The sequence below is a fragment of the Saccharomyces kudriavzevii genome, assembly GCF_947243775.1.
Source record: "Saccharomyces kudriavzevii IFO 1802 strain IFO1802 genome assembly, chromosome: 16".
In the NCBI taxonomy this organism is placed as follows: domain Eukaryota; kingdom Fungi; phylum Ascomycota; class Saccharomycetes; order Saccharomycetales; family Saccharomycetaceae; genus Saccharomyces; species Saccharomyces kudriavzevii.
In genome coordinates, this window is record NC_079287.1 from 814,058 (window position 1) to 838,222 (window position 24,165).

The following is a 24,165-nucleotide window of genomic DNA, read 5'->3' on the forward strand; positions in this document are numbered from 1 at the left end:
AGCTCTTCCGATCCGTCGGGCACAGAGACTGCCGCAGTGGCCCAGCCCGGCAAATTCGGTTGGACTCCAGTAAACCCCTCGCCAGGCACAGGGAAGAGAGCTAAAAACTCAGTGGCCTGTGCTCGTAGCGTCCGGACAGGAGGGCTGTATTTGCACGTGGCTACAGACACATTCTGTATGTGGGCACACTCAAGTCAATTGTATAAATAACTCTGTTTTGTTGTTACCCGCTCCGTTTCGCTCACCCGCCCCGCGGCATTTTTTTCGATCGCGGGCGCACAGAAAACGGCGTGGGCGGGCGCTTATGTATGTTATCATGTTGCCTGTTTGGGATATGCAGGATCAGCACATATCATGCCTCAAATCTGCCTGTGGGTCAGCTAATTAAGTTGCCCCTTTGGGCATTTACTTTCGCCAGAACGTCGAGAAATCGTATAATTAGCGCCTCCGGAGGGGTGTCCCTTCTCGGAAAAATAGAAATAGTTTATATCTCAATTTGGCTACATGATTATGGCGGATAAAACAAAATAAAATAAAAGTTTAAAGAAAAAAAAAAAAAAAAAAGGCGCATTAATAAGGTTTTGTGACTCCGTATTCCCAGTACTATGTGGGAGCAGGAAAGAAGAAAAAAGCAACAAGGAAGAACCCTTCTTCCTGAGAAACGCATAGCTCGTTACACATACGACCGGATGCGAGATATACTCTGTACGCAGTTGTACAAGCCGAATAAAAAAGAAAGTTCCGAATATGTGTTAAATTGAAATTTCTCTTGTTTATAATAAAAATGTCAATTAATGCTTTTCTTCTCTCGAGTGTTCTGTCGAGTGGGCCAAAGGCTATCATAACCAAAAAGAAAAATAGGTAAAGCAGACTACAGAATCTACCGGCGAATGCTGTTCGAGCGCTTATTGCTGTGGTTCTTGATGGTTGACGTAAGCGTCGTACAGGCGCTCGTCCTTCCTCCCTTAGAAAACTACGATCCCTTGGAGCCGCTCATGAAAGGAGATATATCAATGTCCCAACGTAACAAGATTCAATTTCATGGCCAATTGCCGCCCATACTAAACCCTGTCGATGTGGAAAATGACCAAAGAACTTTGCATGTCCCCGGGAAGATCCCGTCATATGTTATCAATCACTGTCCCTTAGTTCATCTCTATAGTGAGGAGAAGTATTGGCCCTCTGACATTGCCGAGTATGTGCAAAATTTTCAAATCAAGGACAAGCGCGGCAATTGCATGCCGACTCACGAAAACTTGACATTACATGATCTGAAGGCCGAATACAGCGCAGACTTGTTTGGCAATGGAAGCGAAACCCTTATTCCCAGCGGAGAGGTGTTTTTGACCAGTTTGGACGATTTTGACAAGGATCCTACATGGCTGCTGGGCCATCCTCCGGAATACGGGACAGGGTACAACTCCAGGGCACCTGCGGTCCTGGTCGTGGTCGACAAGGGCAATGGATGGGTTGATGCGTTTTGGTTTTTTTTCTATCCATTCAATCATGGTCCCTTCATTATGGGCCAGGGCCCCTGGGGCAATCATGTCGGTGATTGGGAACACTCCTTGGTCAGGTTTTACAACGGTATACCAAAGTATCTTTGGATGAGTGCGCATTCTAGTGGGACTGGCTATAGATACGAAGCTGTTGAAAAATTCAAGAAGTTAAGGAAGAGGAAACAGCAAGATGACGATGACGATAACGACGGAAACAATATACTCGAGAGACCGTTGATTTTTAGCGCTAGAGGCACTCACGCTAACTATGCATCTACGGGGCAACATGCTCATGATATTCCCTTTTTTTTTATGCCATTGAGCGACTTCACCGACCGTGGACCCCTATGGGATCCATCTCTGAATTTTTACTCCTACACCTTTGATGGTAAGACTGTGACCCCTTCTACAGAACGAGAAAAATCGCTCGGTTTGGATTGGTTGCATTTCCAAGGCGGGTGGGGTGATCAACAACTGCCAGCTAAGGACCCAAGACAAAAATGGTGCGTAGCCCAATGGAAATATATCGGAGGTCCTCGCGGGCCCTTGTTCAAGAAATTGGATAGATTGAATCTGTGTGGTGGTGTAAAGAAATGGAATTTCTGGAATGGGGGGTGCCCCGCAAGAAGATTGATCAAGAAAGCTGAGGGGATGGATGCTGAAAAGACGGACCTTATGGGTGACAATTGTGGTATTTTACTTTATAAAATTAGACCAAAATGGTTAAGAGGACTTTTAAGACTTTTGATGTGGAGAGGTATGCTCTGCTCCCTCATGGAATTTTTTACTAATTGAAGAAGAATAGGAACTCGATCTCAGGGGGAACGCTCTAATTGTAATATAACGCGAAAAATTTAATTTCAATAATATTTAATAGTTAATAGTTTATAATAATGTTTGATGATCTACACGTACATTAGAAAAATTCCTTCTGGTGGTATTGTAGTTTCGGCAAGTGTTTAGCGCATATCGCGACTAAATCTAAACAAACTCACACACGACATGGTTAGAAAAAAGTGCCGTAAATTAGAAAACATGACAACTCGAATTGGGATATTAGTCTCAATTCCAGTAGATGCTTCTTGTCTACATCTCCTTTTCTTTTTTTTTTTTAGTTTGTTGATTTTTTCTTTCACTTTCCTTCTATATTTGGTAGCGCCACTCCCCCGATAAGGAAATGGAAGAAAAATGCCATTGCCCGAAGAACACGAGAGAACCTTATAGAAAAAAGGGAAAGTTCCCTTTCCTTGAAAAAATGCGATATATCAAGTAGCCTTTGTATTTTCCAGTTATTCATATATTTCCAAAATGGAAATCTCCTTTATGAGATATGCTAGGACTCCTTCCACCCCTTTTTTGTTCAGAACAGCATAAGATCGTCAATAACGCAAAAAGCAATTTGATGGCTGCCACATGCATTTGCCAACCCAATCTTCTTGAGATCAATGTGTCTGATGGGCCATTAAATATGATTAGAAAGAGAAGAAAAATACAGCAGCCACTGTCGGGATCGTTCCTTCGAGAAAACAAACGTCAACCGCAGTTTTCTTTGCGAAAGATAAATCACTGTTATATACTGTCGTTCTATAGAGAGATCACATGCCAACTCATCACAGAAATTCTACAAAAGAGAATATCCAGGCTATGGGGAAAACTATACATACCGTCTTATGAACTGATATCGGATAATCGAGGCAATCAAATTTATGTGGAACAAGGAGTCGAAGAAGATAAGCTTGTCTCTGAAATAATGAAAAGAGTAAATCCCAGTCTTATTGATTTAGAAGCGACACAGACACTATTCGATGATTATCATCTAGAGTTATCACACTTGGGTAATAGCATCAGCGTATCAAGTTCACGTGATTGTTTTCACAAGGAATTTTCCTTCAATAGTATTACCGATGGCAAGTTCAAAATCCGTGGAACCAGCGTATCGGCGGATGGCTTCGGAAAGATTTATGGCGTTATGTGGGTTGAAATCCCTTTCCTCAATGAAAATAGCTTACACAACGACTGCTCGATGAGCAAGTTTTCAGCTTTTCACGGCCAGATGGAAAATCCCGATGATATAGAACAAGAAATAAGAGCTTTCAATATTAGCCGAAATAAGCAAGAGAGAATTATTAAAAGGGAAGTGTCCAGAAGATTTAAAGAGCAAGAAGAACTATATGGTCATCAGGAAGTCATTCAAGGCCAAACACTGAAAGACAGGCTAGAAAATTAGCCGGTTTCCTCTTTATCAACAGACGTTACATATTCTATTTTTACATTTATAGATATCATACCTGATAAACTCATACGTAAAATATAAAACGGCATCAGGAATTCAAAAAAAACACTGTTGTATCTGTCTGTGGGCATTTGAGATGTAAAAAAATCAGCGCATTGGTAATGGCGCGTTTTCGTGCCAGCTTAGGAATGTATATACCAGAACAACGAAGAAGTATATTGTTGGAATAAAAGTCAACTATTGTTCATTGATAACAAGAATAACACATTAAGATTATTGTCCTTGTTATTGGAATTTTATTGTGCACGGTGCTAAAAGATGACGTGAATAATGGGGCCGATTGAACAGGAATTACATTGTTGTCGAATTTAGTAGAAACTGAAAGGTAGAAATCGATAACTCCATAAGACTGATGGACGACAACTTACAAAACAAAGATGGAAAGGCCTACGTCCTTTTGTAGAATCGTTGATCCACTTCCTATTCCTTTTTCATATCCTTGAGAAGATCCTCTAGTATATTCCATACCCAATATTCTTACCTTTATCATGTAAAGAGTATATACCAGAAGTTCTCCTCGTGAATTCGGGAATCAACGAAAGGGAAGCCACAATCTTACATAATCTTGTACTCATTGCTTCCTTTATTTTATACGTCGTCATTCATTGATTCTATTGCGTTATCATTCCTTGCGTTTCAGTTTCCATTAATTTTGGTGACAGTTAAATCTTACTTCGCTGGTTCTATAATCAACGGCATCTTTCAAACACCGTGTACGATATTATTCCAGGGACATAAATGAATTTATCAATCTGTTGCACTGGCAATTAATGGATAGTTGATTATTGTTCTAATAGAAGGCAAGAACAAAAGAAATCATTGGAGGTAGAATTCATAACATTTCCATAACTTCAACCACTCTGTTGCATTGTGGGCTCGAGTACAATCCTGTTGATGTCAGGGAAGTAACTTGCTGCTAAGTAATTCTTCAGGTATTTATACGTTCGAGATAGTACATCTAAGCGACTTTGTCGTTTGCGCAACGTATTCATTCGTATACGTTTCATGGTGTGTCTGTTCAGGCCTGTTCCATGCATGTTTCCGCTGTGTTCATTATGACATGTCGTCGTATTGACTTAGTCGACATTGGAATACAACAAACCCAACAAAAGTTGGGCGTGTGGCGTAGTCGGTAGCGCGCTCCCTTAGCATGGGAGAGGTCTCCGGTTCGATTCCGGACTCGTCCATATTCTTTTTTACGGAATCCCCCCTGTCGCAGTGGTGTCGAGAAGGAATAATCCGTGTGGAGTGACTTTCATTTTTGTGGCTTAGTGATCTTCATTCTCCTCATTTCTTTTTCTCCTCAGCCCGCAACTGACGCGACCTAAAAGGCATTTTACCCGCAAAACGCCAAAGAATCATCCTGAAGCGGTAAAATCTAGACCTTAGATCACGTACACTATTGAACTTTCTTTTTTCTTTTTCAAAAATCCTGATCAGATGAAAAGTTAACGCTATTTTTGGTGAAACACAGAATAGAACAGGTTCGGATGAAAATTAAGTAACAACAGTCAAAAAGCAACATCCGTTAAAATATTTTTGAATTTCAAAAGGACTTGACGGTAGCAAACATTTTTTCTCTTTCATTTTTCAGCTCAAAGGTCTAGTATTACAGCAAGTGCTCCAGAAAGCTGTTTATTGTTATTGTGTTTGTCCTCTCATATTGGTGTTCGATTTCTTTTGTTTATAAATCTATTGTTGTTAGAATCTCTCTACCAAGGCAAAGTATTAGTTGCACAACTTTTTCTCTCGTTAAAATCACCTAAGTTTACAGAACAGGTAAACCACTCACTCATTTGCCCAAAATGCCTTTAAGAAACTTGACAGAGACTCACAACTTCAGTAGCACCAATCTGGACACAGATGGTATAGAAGACGGTCGTGACCCTTCTCCGCTTTCTCCATCACCATCTTTTAGACAGCCAAATGTGAACAACATCGACAACAATGCTGATCTTACAAACCCTTTTATGGGTAGCGACGAAGAATCCAACGGACGTGGTAGAGAGTCTCTTTCTTCTTCTGTTCATTATCAGCCACAGGGGAGTGACTCTTCGCTACTGCATGACAACTCTCGTCTAGATATAAGTCAAAATAATGGTATATCTGATTACAAAGGTTACTACTCGAAGAACAACAGTAGAGTTGTGAGCACAGCCAATGATAATTCATTTCTCCAACCGCCACATAGAGCCATAGCTTCCTCTCCGTCTTTGAATTCTAACTTATCAAAGAATGACATTCTCTCTCCTCCAGAATTCGATAGGTATCCTTTAGTGGGTTCCAGAGTTACTTCTATGACCCAACTGAACCATCATGGTCGTTCACAATCATCATCTCCAGATAACGAATCATCCGCATCATTTTCTTCTAATCCGTTTTTGGGTGAACAGGATTTTTCTCCGTTCGGTGGGTATCCTGCTTCATCATTTCCGCTTATGATGGATGAAAAGGAAGAAGATGATTATTTGCACAATCCTGATCCTGAGGAAGAAGCAAGGCTAGACAGAAGAAGGTTCATAGATGACTTCAAATACATGGATAAAAGGTCTGCTAGTGGGCTAGCTGGTGTGTTGCTTTTGTTATTGGCAGCCGTCTTTATTTTCATTGTTTTGCCAGCACTGACTTTCTCAGGTGCTATCAATCACGAAAGCGCCACTGAAGAGGTCACGTACTTATCTCAATACCAATATCCTAGATTATCCGCTATTAGAACATCTTTGGTTGATCCAGACACACCAGATTCTGCAAAGACAAGAGAAGCCATGGATGGTTCTAAATGGGAATTAGTGTTTTCTGATGAGTTTAATGCAGAAGGAAGAACATTTTATGACGGAGATGACCCGTACTGGACAGCTCCTGATGTTCATTATGATGCCACTAAAGATTTGGAATGGTATAGTCCAGACGCTTCTACCACAGTTAACGGTACTTTGCAGTTGAGGATGGATGCCTTTAAGAATCATGACTTATACTACAGATCAGGTATGTTACAAAGTTGGAATAAGGTCTGTTTCACACAAGGTGCTCTGGAAATTTCTGCAAATCTACCCAATTATGGTCGTATTTCGGGGTTGTGGCCCGGTCTTTGGACGATGGGTAATTTAGGTAGGCCCGGTTATCTAGCTAGTACTCAAGGTGTCTGGCCCTATTCTTATGAATCATGTGATGCTGGTATTACACCGAACCAAAGTTCGCCTGATGGAATTTCTTATCTACCGGGACAAAAATTGAGTGTCTGTACTTGTGATGGTGAAGATCACCCAAATCAAGGTGTTGGCAGAGGCGCTCCAGAGATTGATGTTTTGGAAGGTGAAACCGACACCAAGATCGGTGTCGGTGTTGCCTCCCAATCCTTACAAGTTGCGCCCTTTGATATCTGGTATATGCCTGATTATGATTTCATCGAAGTCTACAATTTCACGACAACAACAATGAACACATATGCCGGTGGTCCATTCCAACAAGCTGTATCTGCGGTTTCCACTTTGAATGTGACCTGGTATGAGTTTGGTGAATACGGTGGGTATTTTCAAAAGTACGCCATCGAGTATTTGAACGGAGATGATGATGGTTATATCCGTTGGTTCGTCGGCGATACTCCAACTTACACGATCCATGCCAATGCCTTACATCCTGAAGGTAATATTGGATGGAGAAGAATTAGTAAAGAACCAATGTCAATTATTTTGAACTTGGGTATTTCTAACAACTGGGCTTATATTGATTGGCAGTATATTTTCTTCCCCGTGGTCATGTCGGTTGACTATGTGAGAGTATATCAACCAAGTAATGCTTTATCCATGACATGCGATCCAAGTGATTATCCGACATATGATTATATTCAATCGCACTTAAATGCATTCCATAATGCAAACTTAACTACATGGGAAGATGCTGGCTACACGTTCCCCAAGAATATCTTAACTGGTGACTGTGCTAGTTCCAAATTCAAATTGACTTCCTAAACGGATAATTTGATGCTGGATTTACGATCCATCGACTTTTAGACAATTCGTTACCATGATCATAGAAAGTTGATTACAGTGCATACATTTTTCTCTTTGGAAGAAAAAACATATATATATAGAAGACTTATTATTCAGATTCGGTCCTAATAGGAAATTATAGGTATACTAAGGCAGGTGGAGCTCCACATATAATGGTCTCCGCACATCTCTCGATGCCATTTTTTTTTTTTTTTATCAGAGAGAATTTTACTTCAACGTCAATTTATATAGGTATACACGTTTGTCGTGAAACTAAATGTTAGGAATTTTGTCAAACAAACTCGGTTCATCTTTGCGAGGGGGTAACAAAGTATTTTTTTTCTTTCTATCTCCTATGCGTATTGATATCCCAACTGCAAAGTATGGTCGCTTTGGAAAAAAAAGAAAAAGAAAAGAAGACAGTAAGTAGGCTGAAGCATTAAGCGAAGAACAGCGCATATTTATTGTATTCTAAAGTGGAATTTATCAATATATCTGAAATGCGTCATCTTAAGCGTTCAACTAAAACATCTATTGAACGCACCTGAACAGGTGCATTGGGAGACATGAAATGAGTGTGAATCTTGTGATAAATTTTGGGATCCCATTATTTGTTGAAGACATGAAATTGGGTGTATAGGACATACTAGGAGTTCTTCTCATGGATTAGAAATCTGCAAGAAAACGAATCAACAATCCTACATATTATTGTAAATATTTATCTTCCATTTATTCGTCATCATTCATTTAATCCATACGCTTCAACTTCCACTAATTTATTTTGGTGACAGTTGATCTTGTTTTACTGGTTTTTTGAATAACCCCCTCCGTATATGATAGTATTCCAACGACATGAATGAATGTATCAATCTGCTGTACTTGTATCTATTGACCAGTAAAATCTTGTGACATTTGTTGGGATTCCATATTTGGTAAGGTTAATAATATTATGTATATAGAATATACTAATAGTTCTCCTCATGGATTTAGGAACCCACGAAAGGGAAACGACTGTTTTACATGATCTTATTCTTATTTTCTTTCTTCATTTTATACGTCGTTATTGATTGATCCTATTGCATTATCAATCCTTGCACTTCAGCTTCCACTAAATTCAATGACTGTTCTGAATCTTATTTCACTGGACTGATGATTTTCGTCATCTTCTTAACACCGTATATGATAATCTTCCAGTTACTGATTGAATGTATTAATCAGCTGTACTAGTCATTGGTGGATAGTTGATTATTGTTCCAACAGTATCAACATGCTTGCTGGTAATTGATGGAAAACGAGAATATGCTAATATGATATCGACCAACAAAATGAAAGAACACGTATAAATTAACAAGCGCAAGTGGTTTAGTGGTAAAATCCAACGTTGCCATCGTTGGGCCCCCGGTTCGATTCCGGGCTTGCGCACATTATTTTTATATTTCTTTTTCTTTTCGCTTACAAAGTTTCCCAAAAGCATACCTGCAAAAAGTCCCCCCACCAAAGTTCCTTTTGGCAAAAAGACGCAACTGAAAACAGCAACAAAGACCGCAGAAGCTTAACATGGAAGGCGCATCGGAGATATCTTGCCGGCCTGCACTGATCAATTGACTAACCAAGGCAACTCGGTAGTATCTGTACGATTTCTTCTCCTGATGGACAATAAAATGTACCCCGGAGCTTTCTTAATGGCTGTTTCCTTCGGTGGAAAAAAGGCCGCTGCCCCACAGCTCGTAGGCCCTTCAAGGGGTAACTGTATCGCCTAATGCCACTGTGGGGGGAAGAAGACGACGCTCAACGGAAGACGACATTCTACGAGATGCAGCAGGTTCAAGGATGGTTTCCTGGGTTGGCAAGGAACACCTTCGCCAATTACCGTTATAGTATTTTTACTTTTTGCAAACTCTCGAGGAAACAAGTAAGGGGTAGACTAACTTTGTTAAATGAAGTTTCAGGGGAGTCTAATAAAATCCATGTGCATTATACAAAGATAAGGAGGGAACAGTGATGAGTAGGAATGTATGTATAAAAGGAGCGTGAACTTTCAGTAGGTATTAAGTCAGGTTCACTGTGCCTTCCTGTTCTCATTGTCCCTCCTTACTTCATTACGTATTGTAGATATAAATTTTTGTTCTCTCTGTTGTAATTTGTAATTCACTTCAGAAGTTAATTATTACGTTGAGATAATAGTATTTACTGAGAGACCAAGAAAAATAAGATCATCTCGACTTATCTTCTACAATATCTCGCCGAAGGAGCTGCTAACTTAGTTTATTTTTGAACAATGCCGCCTGCAAGTACCAGCACTACCAATGATATGATAACCGAGGAACCCACCTCTCCACATCAAATCCCAAGACTTACTAGGAGACTTACAGGGTTCCTTCCACAGGAAATCAAGTCAATTGATACGATGATTCCTTTGAAGTCAAGGGCGTTATGGAACAAGCACCAAGTCAAAAAGTTTGACAAATCTGAGGACTTCCAGGACAGATTTATCGACCATGTGGAAACTACATTAGCACGTTCTCTCTATAACTGTGATGACATCGCTGCTTATGAGGCCGCATCGATGAGTATTCGTGACAACTTAGTGATCGATTGGAACAAGACTCAGCAAAAGTTCACTACAAGAGACCCAAAGAGAGTCTACTATCTGTCTCTGGAATTTTTGATGGGTAGGGCTTTGGACAATGCCTTGATTAACATGAAGATTGAAGATCCAGAAGATCCTGCCGCATCAAAGAAAGAACCAAGAGAAATGATCAAGGGTGCCCTTGACGATTTGGGTTTCAAGTTGGAAGATGTCCTTGACAAAGAACCAGACGCAGGTTTGGGTAATGGTGGTTTAGGCCGTCTTGCTGCTTGCTTTGTTGATTCAATGGCAACAGAAGGTATTCCCGCCTGGGGTTACGGTCTACGTTACGAGTACGGTATCTTTGCGCAAAAGATTATCGATGGTTATCAAGTGGAAACTCCAGATTACTGGCTAAATTCCGGTAACCCATGGGAAATTGAACGTAACGAAGTCCAAATACCAGTCACCTTTTACGGTTACGTTGATAGACCAGAAGGTGGTAAAACGACGCTAAGCGCGTCACAATGGATTGGTGGTGAAAGAGTTCTTGCTGTTGCCTATGATTTCCCAGTCCCGGGTTTCAAGACCTCTAATGTAAATAATCTGAGACTGTGGCAAGCAAGGCCAACTACTGAATTCGATTTCGCCAAATTCAACAACGGTGATTATAAGAACTCGGTTATCCAACAGCAACGTGCGGAATCCATAACAGCTGTGCTGTATCCAAATGACAATTTTGCTCAAGGTAAGGAGTTGAGGTTGAAACAGCAATACTTTTGGTGTGCTGCATCCTTACACGATATCTTGAGAAGATATAAAAAATCTAAGAGATCATGGACTGAATTCCCCGAACAAGTGGCTATCCAATTGAATGATACTCATCCAACTCTAGCCGTCGTTGAGTTGCAAAGAGTCTTGGTCGATTTAGAAAAATTGGATTGGCATGAGGCTTGGGACATCGTCACCAAGACCTTTTCCTACACCAACCATACTGTTATGCAAGAAGCTTTGGAGAAATGGCCCGTCGGTTTATTTGGCCACTTGTTACCCAGACATTTGGAGATCATTTATGATATTAATTGGTTCTTCTTGCAAGATGTGGCAAAGAAGTTCCCCAAGGATGTTGAGCTTTTGTCCCGTATATCCATCATCGAAGAAAACTCTCCAGAAAGACAAATTAGAATGGCCTTCTTGGCTATTGTTGGGTCTCATAAAGTCAATGGTGTTGCTGAATTGCACTCTGAATTAATTAAGACCACTATTTTCAAAGATTTTGTCAAGTACTACGGCTCATCAAAATTTGTCAACGTTACTAACGGTATCACCCCAAGAAGATGGTTGAAGCAAGCCAACCCCTCTTTGGCCAAATTGATCAGTGAAACTCTTAATGACCCAACAGAAGAGTATTTATTGGACATGACAAAGCTAACTCAGTTAGCAAAATATGTTGAAGACAAGGAGTTCTTGAAAAAATGGAACCAAGTCAAGCTTAATAATAAGATCAGGTTGGTAGATCTAATCAAAAAGGGAAACGATGGCGAAGACATCATTAACAGAGAGTATTTGAACGACACTTTGTTCGATATGCAAGTTAAACGTATCCACGAGTATAAGCGTCAACAACTAAATGTCTTTGGTATTATTTACCGTTATTTGGCAATGAAAAATATGCTAAATAACGGTGCTTCTATCGAAGAGGTGGCCAAAAAATATCCACGTAAAGTTTCTATATTCGGAGGTAAGAGTGCACCAGGTTACTATATGGCTAAGTTGATCATAAAATTGGTCAACTCTGTAGCCGACATCGTTAATAACGATGAATCAATTGAGGACCTATTGAAGGTCGTATTCATTGCTGATTATAACGTTTCTAAAGCCGAAATCATTATTCCAGCAAGTGATTTGAGTGAACATATTTCAACTGCTGGTACAGAAGCCTCAGGTACTTCCAACATGAAGTTTGTCATGAATGGTGGTTTGATTATTGGTACTGTTGATGGTGCCAATGTAGAAATTACCAGGGAAATCGGTGAAGACAATGTCTTCTTGTTTGGTAACTTGAGTGAAAACGTTGAAGATCTGAGATACAACCATCAATACCATCCACAAGATTTACCATCAGGTTTGGAATCCGTCCTGTCTTACATTGAAAGTGGTCAATTTTCTCCAGAGAATCCAAATGAATTCAAACCACTAGTTGATAGTATCAAATATCACGGTGATTATTATTTGGTTAGTGATGACTTTGAATCATACTTGGCCACTCAAGAATTAGTTGACCAAGAGTTTCACAATCAAAGATCAGAATGGCTAAAGAAGAGTGTGTTGAGTGTTGCAAATGTTGGCTTCTTCAGTAGTGATCGTTGTATCGAAGAATACTCCGATACAATTTGGAATGTTGAACCAGTGACTTAGTCAGAAATTTCCTTTTCGTTCTGCCATTCTCTCTTCCCATTTGGTTGACGCTGTTTTTTCTCTTTAATTCTTTTCTTATTATATAATTTGCCACAGCATGATCGTGACTGGTCTCTTGGCGCACTTCTAAATGATATATATGATACTACAGGAAAAGTTGATTCTTTTTCCAGTTCTGAATGTGAATGTGATGGGGCAAATTATGGAGCGGCACTGGGCGTCTGATATTATGTTACGATAGGGCATTGAAACAGATTGAACCAACCGATATGGCTACAGTCCCATGTAGGCTATCATTTGTAAGGCAGAATCTCAGTCATTGTACTATTAGCTGAGAAGTTGATAATAGCTTCCAATTCTCTACACTGCTTGAAAAACAGTAACAAAAGTGATTGATTACATAATATTGAATATACAACTCTGCGTGATTAGCAACGAGGGGAAAAAGGGAAGTGAGAGGTTAGCGCAACTAATACAGATCTGCAATATCATTATTGTCGAAATTTTTAGGCTCATCCGGTTTCACTCTTTCATCCTTAGGGCTTCCATTTTTTTTCTCTATTGGCTTATTCGCAATTTGATGTTGACTTTGCGATGTCGACACTGGGAACTGTGGATGAGGTGGTCTTGAATCATGGTGATGGTCAAAACCACTATTGCGGGGCCCATTAGGAGGATTATAATTTCTGTTAATTGGCGTATTAGGTTCTTGACGACTATATTTTTGTTCTGGTTTAATGTCCGATTTGTTAATGTACCTTGCGTTGTGATATCTAGAGTCATTTTGCGCGCTTTTATATCTCGAATCAGTTGAGCTACCCTGGTATCTTGATTGTGGTCCCAATGGTAACGGTGCTTTAATGTACTTGGGGTTGACGTCTGTCTCTGGATGAAAGCGATTTACAAATTTTCTGTTACTACTAGGTCCGGTACTATTACCACTAAAGCGATTGCTTCTGGAGGTATTGATAGCCCCATACCTATTCATTCCTGCAGGGGCAGCAGGTGGTACAGCAGGTTTGGAATATCCATTGTTAGAGTGGTAAGGTCTCGGATTTTGAGATGGATCTCCTAGTTTTGATGGAGTTGGCTTAGCCGCTATGTCTCTCAATGGTGCTACAGAAATTGCGTCGTCTTTTTTTGGACCTCTTGGGATTGCCCCGCGGCTTTTCACAACAGGAGATTCACCCTTCTCAACAATGTGGCCTCTTGGCGCTGTAGGTACTCTTTGTGACAGCGATTGGTGCATTTCTTCTTTATATCTCTTGATATCGGCTTCGTGACTTTCCTCAGTTGGCAATGTTATATTCTCGGAGGGGAAAGGTTCTTCAGAAAACCAAGGATGATGTTTAGCGGACATGGCGGTCAACCTTTTATAAGGGTCTAACGCCAATAAGTGTCCTAGAAAGTCCAGACCCGTTTCGGTTAGAAATTGGCCAAACCTTTCCTTTAATGTTGATTTGTAATTAGTTGTTGTTAGTTCAGCGCCTGGCAAACATCTAGCCATGGCCCAATCTTCCTCCGTAGGGGTGCCTAGTAATTTGAATATGCAATGTCCCTGATCGATATCTGTTTTACCTTGCAAGATTGGTTTTTTCTCAAAACATTCCGCGAAAACGCATCCAACTCCCCATATATCAACTGCTGTCGTATACTGTTTATCGCCAAGTACTAATTCTGGAGCCCTATACCACCTTGTTACCACTACTGATGTATATTTGGCACCCGAACCTGCACCACCAGGATACTTCAAATTCGGAGGACATCCATAATAGAGTCTTGCCAAACCAAAATCAGCAAGCTTCAAAATACCATTGTGGTCAATCAAGATGTTTGCTGTCTTTATATCCCTATGCATAAATTTTGCACAATGAATGTAATTTAGGCCTTCTAATACTTGTAGCATCATATTCTTGATATCGCACATTTTTAAGCTAATTCTTGGATTATGCAGAACACCAGAGAGATCTGCTACCATATACGGCAGGATCATGTAAAATGATTTATGCAGGCTACTAGATGCCGAATTTGTAGTATCTGGCGAATGGTCATATACCATTTCAATTAGCTTGATGATATTTTTGTGGCCTAAGCGCTTTAAAATGGTAATTTCTCGTTGAGCTGTTATGGGAAAGAGGTCTTTTTCCACACTAACTATAATTTTCTTCATTGCCACCTGCCTTTGAGTTTCTAAATGAATACCCTTATAAACCTCGCCAAACGTGCCTTGGCCTAGTTTTTCATCTTCACGATAATGATTCTGGAAGACAGTGCATCCATAAACTTTTTCACTACTTCTTTTCCTCAGTTTTATGTATGTTAGATTAGTCTTTGCATCTCGTTGGATAGCTGGCGTACTCTTCACTTTGCCAATTTTATATTTATTAAATTCTGTTTTTGAAGGAACCGCTGGGGGGGCATCATCACTCATATTATTTTATTATCCTCTTTTACTGCAATACGAATGTACCACTGATGCTATACAGTCACTTGACAATGTTTTGAAGTTCTCCTCAATATTGCCTGTAAATTTCTACATTTGCCAATGCTTCGTTATATGCATATGGGAATTTTTCAGGTTTGCAAAATACTATTGTGTAATGTATGGGTGTATAGCTTAATACGATGTCCCATCTTCTTGGGCTTATTTACTAAGAAGAAAGTTAGACAGAGAGAATATCACTTGCTTCTGTCACTGGATTGTCATTATATTGGTGAATGGACTCACAGCTGTGTCCAAGAGTAGTACATATTAGATCTGGGGATAATTCTTCTCAATTCCTGGAGGATGATTTGCATTTGGTAACTTCTTAAGTCAAAAGGGATCATAGTACCTTGAAATTGATAATTACTAGCGTAAAAAGCTGCGGTTGCATTGTCTCTTAAGCCGACAGCGGATTTTTCAGTAAAGAAATCTAGCTGCACCAAAGTTTCCCAAACGTTCTTGACGTCTTTTTTCAACCACAACTTAATAGTATTATCAATGGAAAGAGTATTTTGACCTGTTCCTAAATTCATGGTGGGTGCTACTGTGGGAATTCTGGAGTTAATAGCTTTGATCATCTTCTCATACTCCGCGTAGGCCAAATTAAAATTAAAGGATCCGTCTTTTGCTCTTAAGGCAACTCTGGCGGCTGAGATTAAAATGGCTAATTCTAGATCGGAGAGGGACTGCAGTCTTCCTGTTAAACTATTGGATAACTGGTTCTTATTGTATAGGTCAAGAAATGAACATGACTTAATGGCGCTAGAGAGTGAATCAAAGTTAGTAGATGTTGCTACCAATGGGATCATGCTGTTTTTTAAGGCTGACAACGCTCTAAAGGTTTCAAAATTCATCGTAATATGTTTATTCAAATTTGATCGAGGGTTGGATAATTCCTTTTCCACTGTATCATTCCATTGTGAACCCCAGGGAGAGACGTCAGGGTGAACGCTAAGTAGGCTTCTTACTGCATCAATCATATCGTCCAAATCTCGTATTTGTGGCATATGAATTACTCTTTGGGAAAATCTACTTTTCACTCTCTTTTCCAAATATTCCAACATATTCAATTTTGTTGTACAACCGAAAATACAAACAGGTACCCGAGCATGTTCCACCATGTCGAAAAGGTTATATAATAGAGTCTGTCTTACTGGCCCCGCAAAGGTATCAATTTCATCAAATATGAAAACCACAGTTATCTTTGTCGTACTGCTTCCATCGACGTCACCTCTATCTTCAGCTCCGGTCTTTGCAGCAGAGTCTAGGAGCAAAAGGATTTTCTCAAAGACTTCCGTCAACGAACCACTGCTGATAGTCTCTAATGAGGCGCCATCAATCCTTTCTTCTTTTCCATGAATTTTTTGCAATTGCTGTTCCAGTTGAGTGGCAATTCCATTAATAGCGGTTTGTTCCGAATGAATAAATCCGTTTAACCTGATAGTTATAAATTGTTCATTGTAGAACTGTTGCAATAAAGACAACTCATAGTCTAATAGATATGTTTTGTAGCTTTGTCTGGGTCCCACAAGGATTACTGAATGACTCTCTTTTTGAATTACAGACTGTTTTATGATCCTATCGATTTCTTGTTGACAGTCTTGCAGATACTTAAAGATAATCTTTTCATTTGTAGGAAGAGTGCCATTCAATTGCTGTAGCAATCTTTTCTGAAGGGAAGTAAAACCAGGTTCATTGTCCTCCTGCTTTTCATCATTGTCTATAGTACGCTTTTTTAGAGTCGTTGCTGTGTCTGGAATATCTTCGTTTGAAGGCCTTTTTATCGGAATAAAGTTGACTCGCTGTGATAAATCAGTTTCATTCACTGTCATTTTCTTCTTTTTAATGCTACTGGGACAAGTGTGCTTGTTTTTACATCAATGCATATCTTGATATCATTGTTTGACCAGGTATTTTTTCCTAATTAATTATGTTTTTTTCCATCTTACCCATTTTTGAAGCGAAGGAATAATTTTGAGGTAATGGAAAGTCCTTCCCGCATAGAACAACAGTATGTTCAGAGGCATTCGTGGACACATGTATGAAACGTATTACAAAATATATGGTTTATTTTTTTATATAAAGGAGTTAGAATACCTATAAAAACGGAAAGAAGACAAGGAAAAAAGGGGAAAAAAGCAATAGTAAATACAAATGTATACTTTTATCATCATACAACGCTTTATTTCTTACCAACAACCTCCCAATCGTCACCATCTTCAACGGTCAATTGAGCGGTTTTTTCTTGTATCTTTTCGACCGCAGCATCAGTATGGTTTTCCTTTGCGTCTTCATTTTGCTTTTCAGCAACTTCTTCATCTTCATCATCATCTTCGGTACGTAAGATATCATAAGTAGACTTCTGGATCTTTGGTTGTTCCTCAGCAGTCTTTTTGTCAGGCGTAGTCTTATCCTTGTAGGAATTCTTGGCCTGCTGAGGCTTACCAAATTGAGAACCTCTAGCAGCACCCCAGTCCAAGGCAGGTTCTTCTTTTTCTCTTTCTCTTCTTGGAGGCCTTGAAGAGCTTTGGAAATTGGAACCTCTAGCGGCAGCCCAATCAATATCTGGTTCTTCTCTTTCTCTTCTTGGTGGTCTTGAGGAACTTTGGAAATTAGAGCCTCTTGCACCAGTCCAATCAATATCAACTTCTTCTCTTTCTCTTCTGGGTGGTCTGGAAGAATTCTGGAAATTAGAGCCTCTTGCGCCAGTCCAATCAATATCAACTTCTTCTCTTTCTCTTCTTGGTGGTCTGGAAGAATTCTGGAAATTAGAGCCTCTTGCACCAGTCCAATCAATATCAACTTCCTCCCTCTCTCTCCTTGGACCTTTGAAGTTGGAACCTCTTGCAGCACCCCAATCTAGGTCAGGAGCATCTTCTCTTCCATCGCCTTGGAAGTTGGAGCCTCTAGCACTACTCCAGTCAACGTCTGCACCTCCCATTCTTCTTGGAGCGGCAACAGAGACGTAAACAGTTCTTTCATTTAATTTAGTACCGTTGAATTTCAAGGCGGCAACTAAATCAGCTTTTTCTTTCAAAGTAACAAATGCATTACCCTTTAATCTTGTCGGATCTCTTAAATTCTTTGGTAAAATAACTTCCTCGACAGCTTCAGGCTTGACTAAACCATCTTCAACCCAAGCTTGAACACCTTCTGGGGTAATATCCCATGGAATGTTGTTGATGACAGCTCTATATGGTGGAGCGTCTGGAACAGGGTATTCCTCTCTTCTATCGGAAACAACGCCCCCTAAGGCAGGGTCTAATCTGGATCTACCACCGTTGCCACCGAAACTACCACCGCTGCCACCGAAACTACCACCGAAGCCGCCTGAACGCATATTATTGCTGTTATTTTTAGCATGCGCCAATTCAGACAATGGGATAGTATTTGCGTTAGCGGTCTCGATAGGAATAGTGATCTTGTTCAAATCAACATCTTCTTCGGCCCAAGATGAACCAAAAGTGTCATCATTTAGAAATGACGTAAGATCCATCTTCTTAACGGTTTTCTTTGGTGGAGCCATGACGTGTCTTATTCTTTTTGCGGTATTGATTTCCTAAAGACAAACAAAAGCTATTATAAATTCGAGTTCGATGATAAGCCCGCTTATTGATATGCTACTCTTCCTTTCATTATAGCTAACTCCATCCCAATCGGTTTCCATCTCAATCTCTACTTTTTCTTAGCGATGCTGATTTTCGCAAAAAAATTTTCATCCGTGATGTGTGATCTGGCGTTTAACAAAGCCAAAAAAAACTACATCAAAGAACAAAAAGTTGAGCGGCTAAAAGGTTGAACATAAAAAAACGGTATAGAAATCTAGCTTCTGTGTTTTTAAGTTAAATCCATTCCAAATGCTGTGTGTATATGTACTCATCAAAATTACCATCATAATATAAGGGGAAAGAAGGTACATAGAGCGGCAGAAGATGAGACACTTTTGGCAGTCTAGAGCATCTTCATAATTCAAAGGAAAAGAAAAAGCGGAACAACACCTGTCTTTCTGGCAACAAAATATGTGGCTGCCAAATTTCAATTGAAACATAGGATGGAGCCATTGCCCAGGTACTAGCTCTTTTGAAGTGATTTCGTGGAATGAAAGAATTTGGTATTATTACAATGTTACCCGTATCGACTGATATAGAGGCTCTATATCATTAAAGTTGTTTCCAACAAATAGCCGTTGGCGGAAGATGGAGGTCTGTATGAGGATTGGAAAAAGGTAGAAGGCGATTGCTGCGTCAAATATTTATTTGTAAGCATATTTACAGGGCACAAAACATTAAACAAGGTATGCTGGGTTTGCGAACTCATGCTATAGACAAATATGAGGATTATGTCCGTCGTCCGTCGGATTTTGGCAAGCTTGAGTTGCAAGATTGGTTAAATAAGAAGACGTTCCGAGTTTCGCCAAATTTACTGATTGAATCTGGATCTACACGTGAGTGGAACGAACCTGAACTGTTTTATCAGAAGGTAGATGGTCCTGGTACTTGGGTTAGGCCTTGTAAGGAAATAAAGCTGGAACCCTCGCTGATGATGCTGAGGTATCATGACTCGAACATTGGTCAAATACCTCAGTTCTGTTATCCAATTACCAGTCCGGTGGACTTCAAGCCACTATTAAAATATATTTCACAAGAACGCACCGATTTGTCGAACCGTTTTCCTCAGAGGTACAGCAGCCTGATAAATAGTCTCTTTGACGTCGACAGAAACCCGGAGACTCTAGACGACTCAGACATAGAAGCATTAGATGACACAAGAATTTGCAGTGATAGTGACGAGGAACCCAAGGAGTTGAAAATTGAATTAGAATCATTAGAAGAGATACAGCAGAAACACTCCAGTTTGATAGTATCTAACAATGGAATTTTTCAAACTGGTAATACATCAATTACAAACATACGGCACGGCATAGCCGGTAGTATAGCTATTAAACCAAATAATGTAGCAAGCTTAATCTTGCTTACTCAACCAAGTGGACATTTATTATCCCTTTTACCATTAAATGACGCAAAAGAGACGTATTTGCTACAATATTGGAATCTAGGAAAGAAAGGCCTGTGGAGTATAATTAAACATCAAAACGAGAGACAGTTTGTTCTTATACATAAGGAATTGGGTATTTGCAAGTTTTTTGAATTTCACTTACCATTTACTTTTCAATTAGTGAACAATCTAACATTGACAGATTCAGTGATCATGAATGGTTCATTTTTCCCCACTATTTATTCTGATTTCGATCCCTATTTTATTATTTTTATAACAGCTATAAGGTACGACAGAATTGTCTATTTTGTGATAGAGTGGAATAATAACGAAATAAAGAAAAAGGAAGTCTATCAGTTAACTGTGTTTGATGGTGAAAAAACCAATATGACAGTTCCCATTGGATTAAATGCCTGTCTTGTCGAAACGCCGCTGAAGTTTTCGCTGGTCTCTGCAAATCAAATTATGTCAGGAGAAACGGAATTTCGCTCATTCCAACTTAAAGCTTTAAAGGGAATTAGATCATTCTTTCCGGCTCCTTTATTACTATCAAAATTACAAGAACTAGATCCGGATGCATTTGGAAAATTTCAATATTGTACCGTAATATCCTCCTCAACAGGGAATATTTGTTTTTGTGTCACTGAACGATCAACAATAATAAATGGTAATTTGAAATTTTACGAGCTCACGAGATTCAAAGGCTTAAAATCTATATCACCATTACCTTCAAATAAAACAAATTTAGACTCCAAGTCTGGGAGCTATACATTAATAGTGATAAGCTTTAGCAGAACTTTAGAGCTAACTTTAACTTTGAAAGATTTAAGATGCTTGGATACAAGAGATGTTATCAAGCCCCTGAGAAATATCACCTTCAAGCACACGGTTGACAGCTCAACAGAGGAAAACTCTCAAATTTTGGCATTTACATGTTCTAAAATTTATAACACACATACAAGCTCCAATATAAATGATTCAAGGAATTCTCAGGTTTGGCTAACATCACCGAACGCGATTACTCAGCCCTGTATTGACTATAAACTAAGGAAGCTTCATCAAATTGTTCATTTGAAGCAGTTTCAGATTTTTAATCATTTGAAGATTTGGAAATGCAAAAATCTTAGTTTTACTCTATTGCATAGGCTAGGAATAAAACGACCGAAGACCGAAAGTTCATTGATCTTTGCGACTGATGCAACTTCTAATAACAGAACGTTTTTATTAGATTTAACCATGACAACAACTGTTGAAGATGATGAACCTGTTCAAGGATTGATAAACATAGAAGATTTGCTATGTGAAACTGAAAAAGAAACTATTTTTTTGGATTTTACGAAGAAAAACTTGATTCAAGTCACTAGAGATACGATTTACATTGATCCTATTGATGGTTATAGAAACCTGTTCAAAATTTCCCCCGGCTGGGAATTTGAAAATACAGCATACAATGACGGTATTTTGCTTGTTTGGAATACTAAGATAGGCCATATCTCTTATATCAAGAATGTAGATGCAGTTGATGAGGCTAACACTGCTATACAACCTTTAATCAATAGCAAAGTCATGGGCATGTTTCTCAAGCAGTTGGGTACGGGTACTGCTGCTAATATAGGTTTTAAGATTAAGAGGTCTATGGATGATCCCATAAAATATGACATTTGGATACTTTTGCCGGACAAAATTATTTGCACACCATTTTCCAGCTGGATAAATGACACAATAGACTTTTCCAAAGAGTATAACTTTAACATCCAGCGAGCGTTAATCAATGGCTCTCATTTTTGTGCTCTTGATCATGAATCATTCTTTGAAACATATAGCTTTGAAGAAAATCATATTAAAGAAGGATCCGTATGTACGAGCAGAATTAACTTTCAAGGTAAAGACATCAAACTTAAAAGTTTCGGCGAGGACCAATGTTTGGCATTTAGTGCGTTTGAAATTTTCGTCATTAATTTAGTATCAAATTCCCAAACTAAAGAATTAGACTTTTACAAGCTGAAACTACCACATCTAGGGAATTTCAACTCTATACTCGAAGTTTGCCCAGATGTTGAGAACAACCAGCTGTTTATACTATATTCTGATGGCCTAAGAATCTTCGAACTATCATATTTGACCTCAAATAATGGAAATTTTTTATTAAAATCCACAAGAAGTAAAAACAAGAAATTTTTATATTTAGACAAAATAAATCGAATGCTGGTACTAAACCAAGATTTGAGAGAATGGGAGTGTATCAGACTATCAGATGGTAAGGCAGTTGGCTTAGATTCTCGATTTCTTAAAGACGATTCTGAGGAAATTCTAGAAATAAAGGAAATACCGATAGCGATCGAAAATACCTCAGAAAAAAGAACAGTATTGCTAATTTCACTCACTAGTTCACTTAGATTGGTTTTGTTAACTGCCGCCAAGAACAAAATCTCTAATGAGATAATAGATTCTTATGAACTTGAAAATTCAAGGCTTTTGGATCATTTGGTCGTTACTCCTCAAGGTGAAATATTTGTTCTAGATTATAAAGTTATGGGCACCGACAATGAAATGTCCTTTAACAAGTTCAAAGTAACGTATAGTTGCAGTGATAATAATACGGAAAATAACAAAAACTTACAAATTACCCTTGAAAAACGGTTTACATTTAAGAGCTGGAGCACGGTTAAAACGTTCACGGTTGTAGGTGATAATATTATTGTTAGTACGAACCTAGGCCAGAAGCTCTACCTTATTAAGAATTTCTCATTGTCCTCCAACGAATCAACAAGAGTGTATCCTTTAGAGATATATCCAGACTCTAAAGTTCAAAAGATAATACCACTGAATGAATGCTGTTTTGTTGTTGCCGTTCATTGCGGCAATAGAAACGATTTGGATTCTAGATTAGTCTTCTATTCCTTACCCACAATCAAAGTTGGACTCAACAATGAAACAGACGGTCTACCAGACGAATACGGAAATGGGAGAGTTGATGACATATTTGAGGTTAATTTCCCGGAGGGTTTCCAATTTGGTTCGATAAGTTTGTATGATGTTTTACATGGAGAAAAGCACATAAATAGTTTGAATGATGGCTCAGCGCTCGGTAAGAATGAACTAGAGAAGGCGCTTAGTGAGCGTAACAAATTATTGCTATTTTGGCGTAACCGCTCCGCAACGCCAAAACCTCCACTACAAAGAGCCACCACGACAGTTTATGAAGAGCATGTTTCGTCCCGTCATTTCGAAGATATAAGTTCCATATTGGGAAGTGCTGCAATGAGAACCAAGAGATTATCTCCATACAACGCGATAGCACTGGACAAGCCAATCCAAGATATTAGTTATGACCCATTTGTACAGACGTTATATGTGCTAATGGCGGATCAAACCATCCATAAATTTGGCAAGGATAGGCTTCCTTACCAAGACGAATACGAACCAAGATGGAATTCAGGATATTTATTTTCAAGAAGATCACTCATCAAACCTGACCTCATCTGCGAGGCCGGGCTATGGAACCTTAGCGACGATAGAGGGGACACCGTATAGTCCTAATATCCAAGTATCTTGCCTCATAGTCGTGATTCTCGATCGATGCGTTACGCGTCGTGCGGCGTGACAAGGGGCTAAAAAAAGATAGAAGAATTCTTGTTGTTTCTAATTTGCTTCGCCTCAGAAAAAAAAAATAAACAGATGATACAATTTTTGTTTGATTTGTATTGGATACTGCAAGTTTTAGAGGTTATTAAAAAAGCGCTTCCTTTTCCTTGGCATATATATTCAACCAACAGGAATTCGTCTCTGATATCGTTTTGAACAATCATCATTCCTCCGAGTATTGCATAAAACTTTTTAGAACAACCAAACTTAAAGTTACAAAACTCAATAGGAGCAAAATTAATTAACAAAAAGAATTGCTGTTAGAAAATTAT

General features: G+C 39.1%; 8 protein-coding genes and 2 non-coding genes across 10 annotated transcripts; 7 read left to right on the plus strand and 3 right to left on the minus strand.

Moving 5' to 3' along the window:
• Positions 1–890: 890 nt before the first annotated feature.
• Positions 891–2,294, plus strand: TDA6 (Tda6p; the record flags this gene model as incomplete). The annotated part of the gene is made up of 1 exon (XM_056232007.1): positions 891–2,294. The coding sequence occupies one exon, from the start codon at positions 891–893 to the stop codon at positions 2,292–2,294; it is 1,404 nt and encodes a 467-aa protein (XP_056085769.1).
• A 535-nt stretch (positions 2,295–2,829) lies between these two features.
• On the plus strand, positions 2,830–3,726 carry CUR1 (Cur1p; the record flags this gene model as incomplete). The annotated part of the gene is made up of 1 exon (XM_056232008.1): positions 2,830–3,726. One exon carries the CDS (start codon positions 2,830–2,832, stop codon positions 3,724–3,726), a length of 897 nt encoding a protein of 298 aa, XP_056085770.1.
• A 1,180-nt stretch (positions 3,727–4,906) lies between these two features.
• Positions 4,907–4,979, plus strand: Skdi_16.trna15A. Its single transcript has one exon. It is a non-coding gene; the product is annotated as a tRNA-Ala (tRNA).
• A 618-nt stretch (positions 4,980–5,597) lies between these two features.
• KRE6 (beta-glucan synthesis-associated protein KRE6) lies at positions 5,598–7,760 on the plus strand (the record flags this gene model as incomplete). The annotated part of the gene is made up of 1 exon (XM_056232009.1): positions 5,598–7,760. The coding sequence occupies one exon, from the start codon at positions 5,598–5,600 to the stop codon at positions 7,758–7,760; it is 2,163 nt and encodes a 720-aa protein (XP_056085771.1).
• A 1,372-nt stretch (positions 7,761–9,132) lies between these two features.
• Skdi_16.trna16G lies at positions 9,133–9,203 on the plus strand. The gene has a single exon. It is a non-coding gene; the product is annotated as a tRNA-Gly (tRNA).
• An 856-nt stretch (positions 9,204–10,059) lies between these two features.
• Positions 10,060–12,768, plus strand: GPH1 (glycogen phosphorylase; the record flags this gene model as incomplete). The annotated part of the gene is made up of 1 exon (XM_056232010.1): positions 10,060–12,768. The coding sequence occupies one exon, from the start codon at positions 10,060–10,062 to the stop codon at positions 12,766–12,768; it is 2,709 nt and encodes a 902-aa protein (XP_056085772.1).
• A 469-nt stretch (positions 12,769–13,237) lies between these two features.
• On the minus strand, positions 13,238–15,199 carry SGV1 (cyclin-dependent serine/threonine protein kinase SGV1; the record flags this gene model as incomplete). The annotated part of the gene is made up of 1 exon (XM_056232011.1): positions 13,238–15,199. One exon carries the CDS (start codon positions 15,197–15,199, stop codon positions 13,238–13,240), a length of 1,962 nt encoding a protein of 653 aa, XP_056085773.1.
• A 293-nt stretch (positions 15,200–15,492) lies between these two features.
• Positions 15,493–17,085, minus strand: ORC4 (origin recognition complex subunit 4; the record flags this gene model as incomplete). Its single annotated transcript, XM_056232012.1, has 1 exon — positions 15,493–17,085. One exon carries the CDS (start codon positions 17,083–17,085, stop codon positions 15,493–15,495), a length of 1,593 nt encoding a protein of 530 aa, XP_056085774.1.
• Positions 17,086–17,435: 350 nt separating this feature from the next.
• Positions 17,436–18,779, minus strand: TIF3 (Tif3p; the record flags this gene model as incomplete). The annotated part of the gene is made up of 1 exon (XM_056232013.1): positions 17,436–18,779. One exon carries the CDS (start codon positions 18,777–18,779, stop codon positions 17,436–17,438), a length of 1,344 nt encoding a protein of 447 aa, XP_056085775.1.
• Positions 18,780–19,549: 770 nt separating this feature from the next.
• On the plus strand, positions 19,550–23,782 carry MMS1 (Mms1p; the record flags this gene model as incomplete). Its single annotated transcript, XM_056232015.1, has 1 exon — positions 19,550–23,782. The coding sequence occupies one exon, from the start codon at positions 19,550–19,552 to the stop codon at positions 23,780–23,782; it is 4,233 nt and encodes a 1,410-aa protein (XP_056085776.1).
• Between the last annotated feature and the right edge of the window lie 383 nt (positions 23,783–24,165).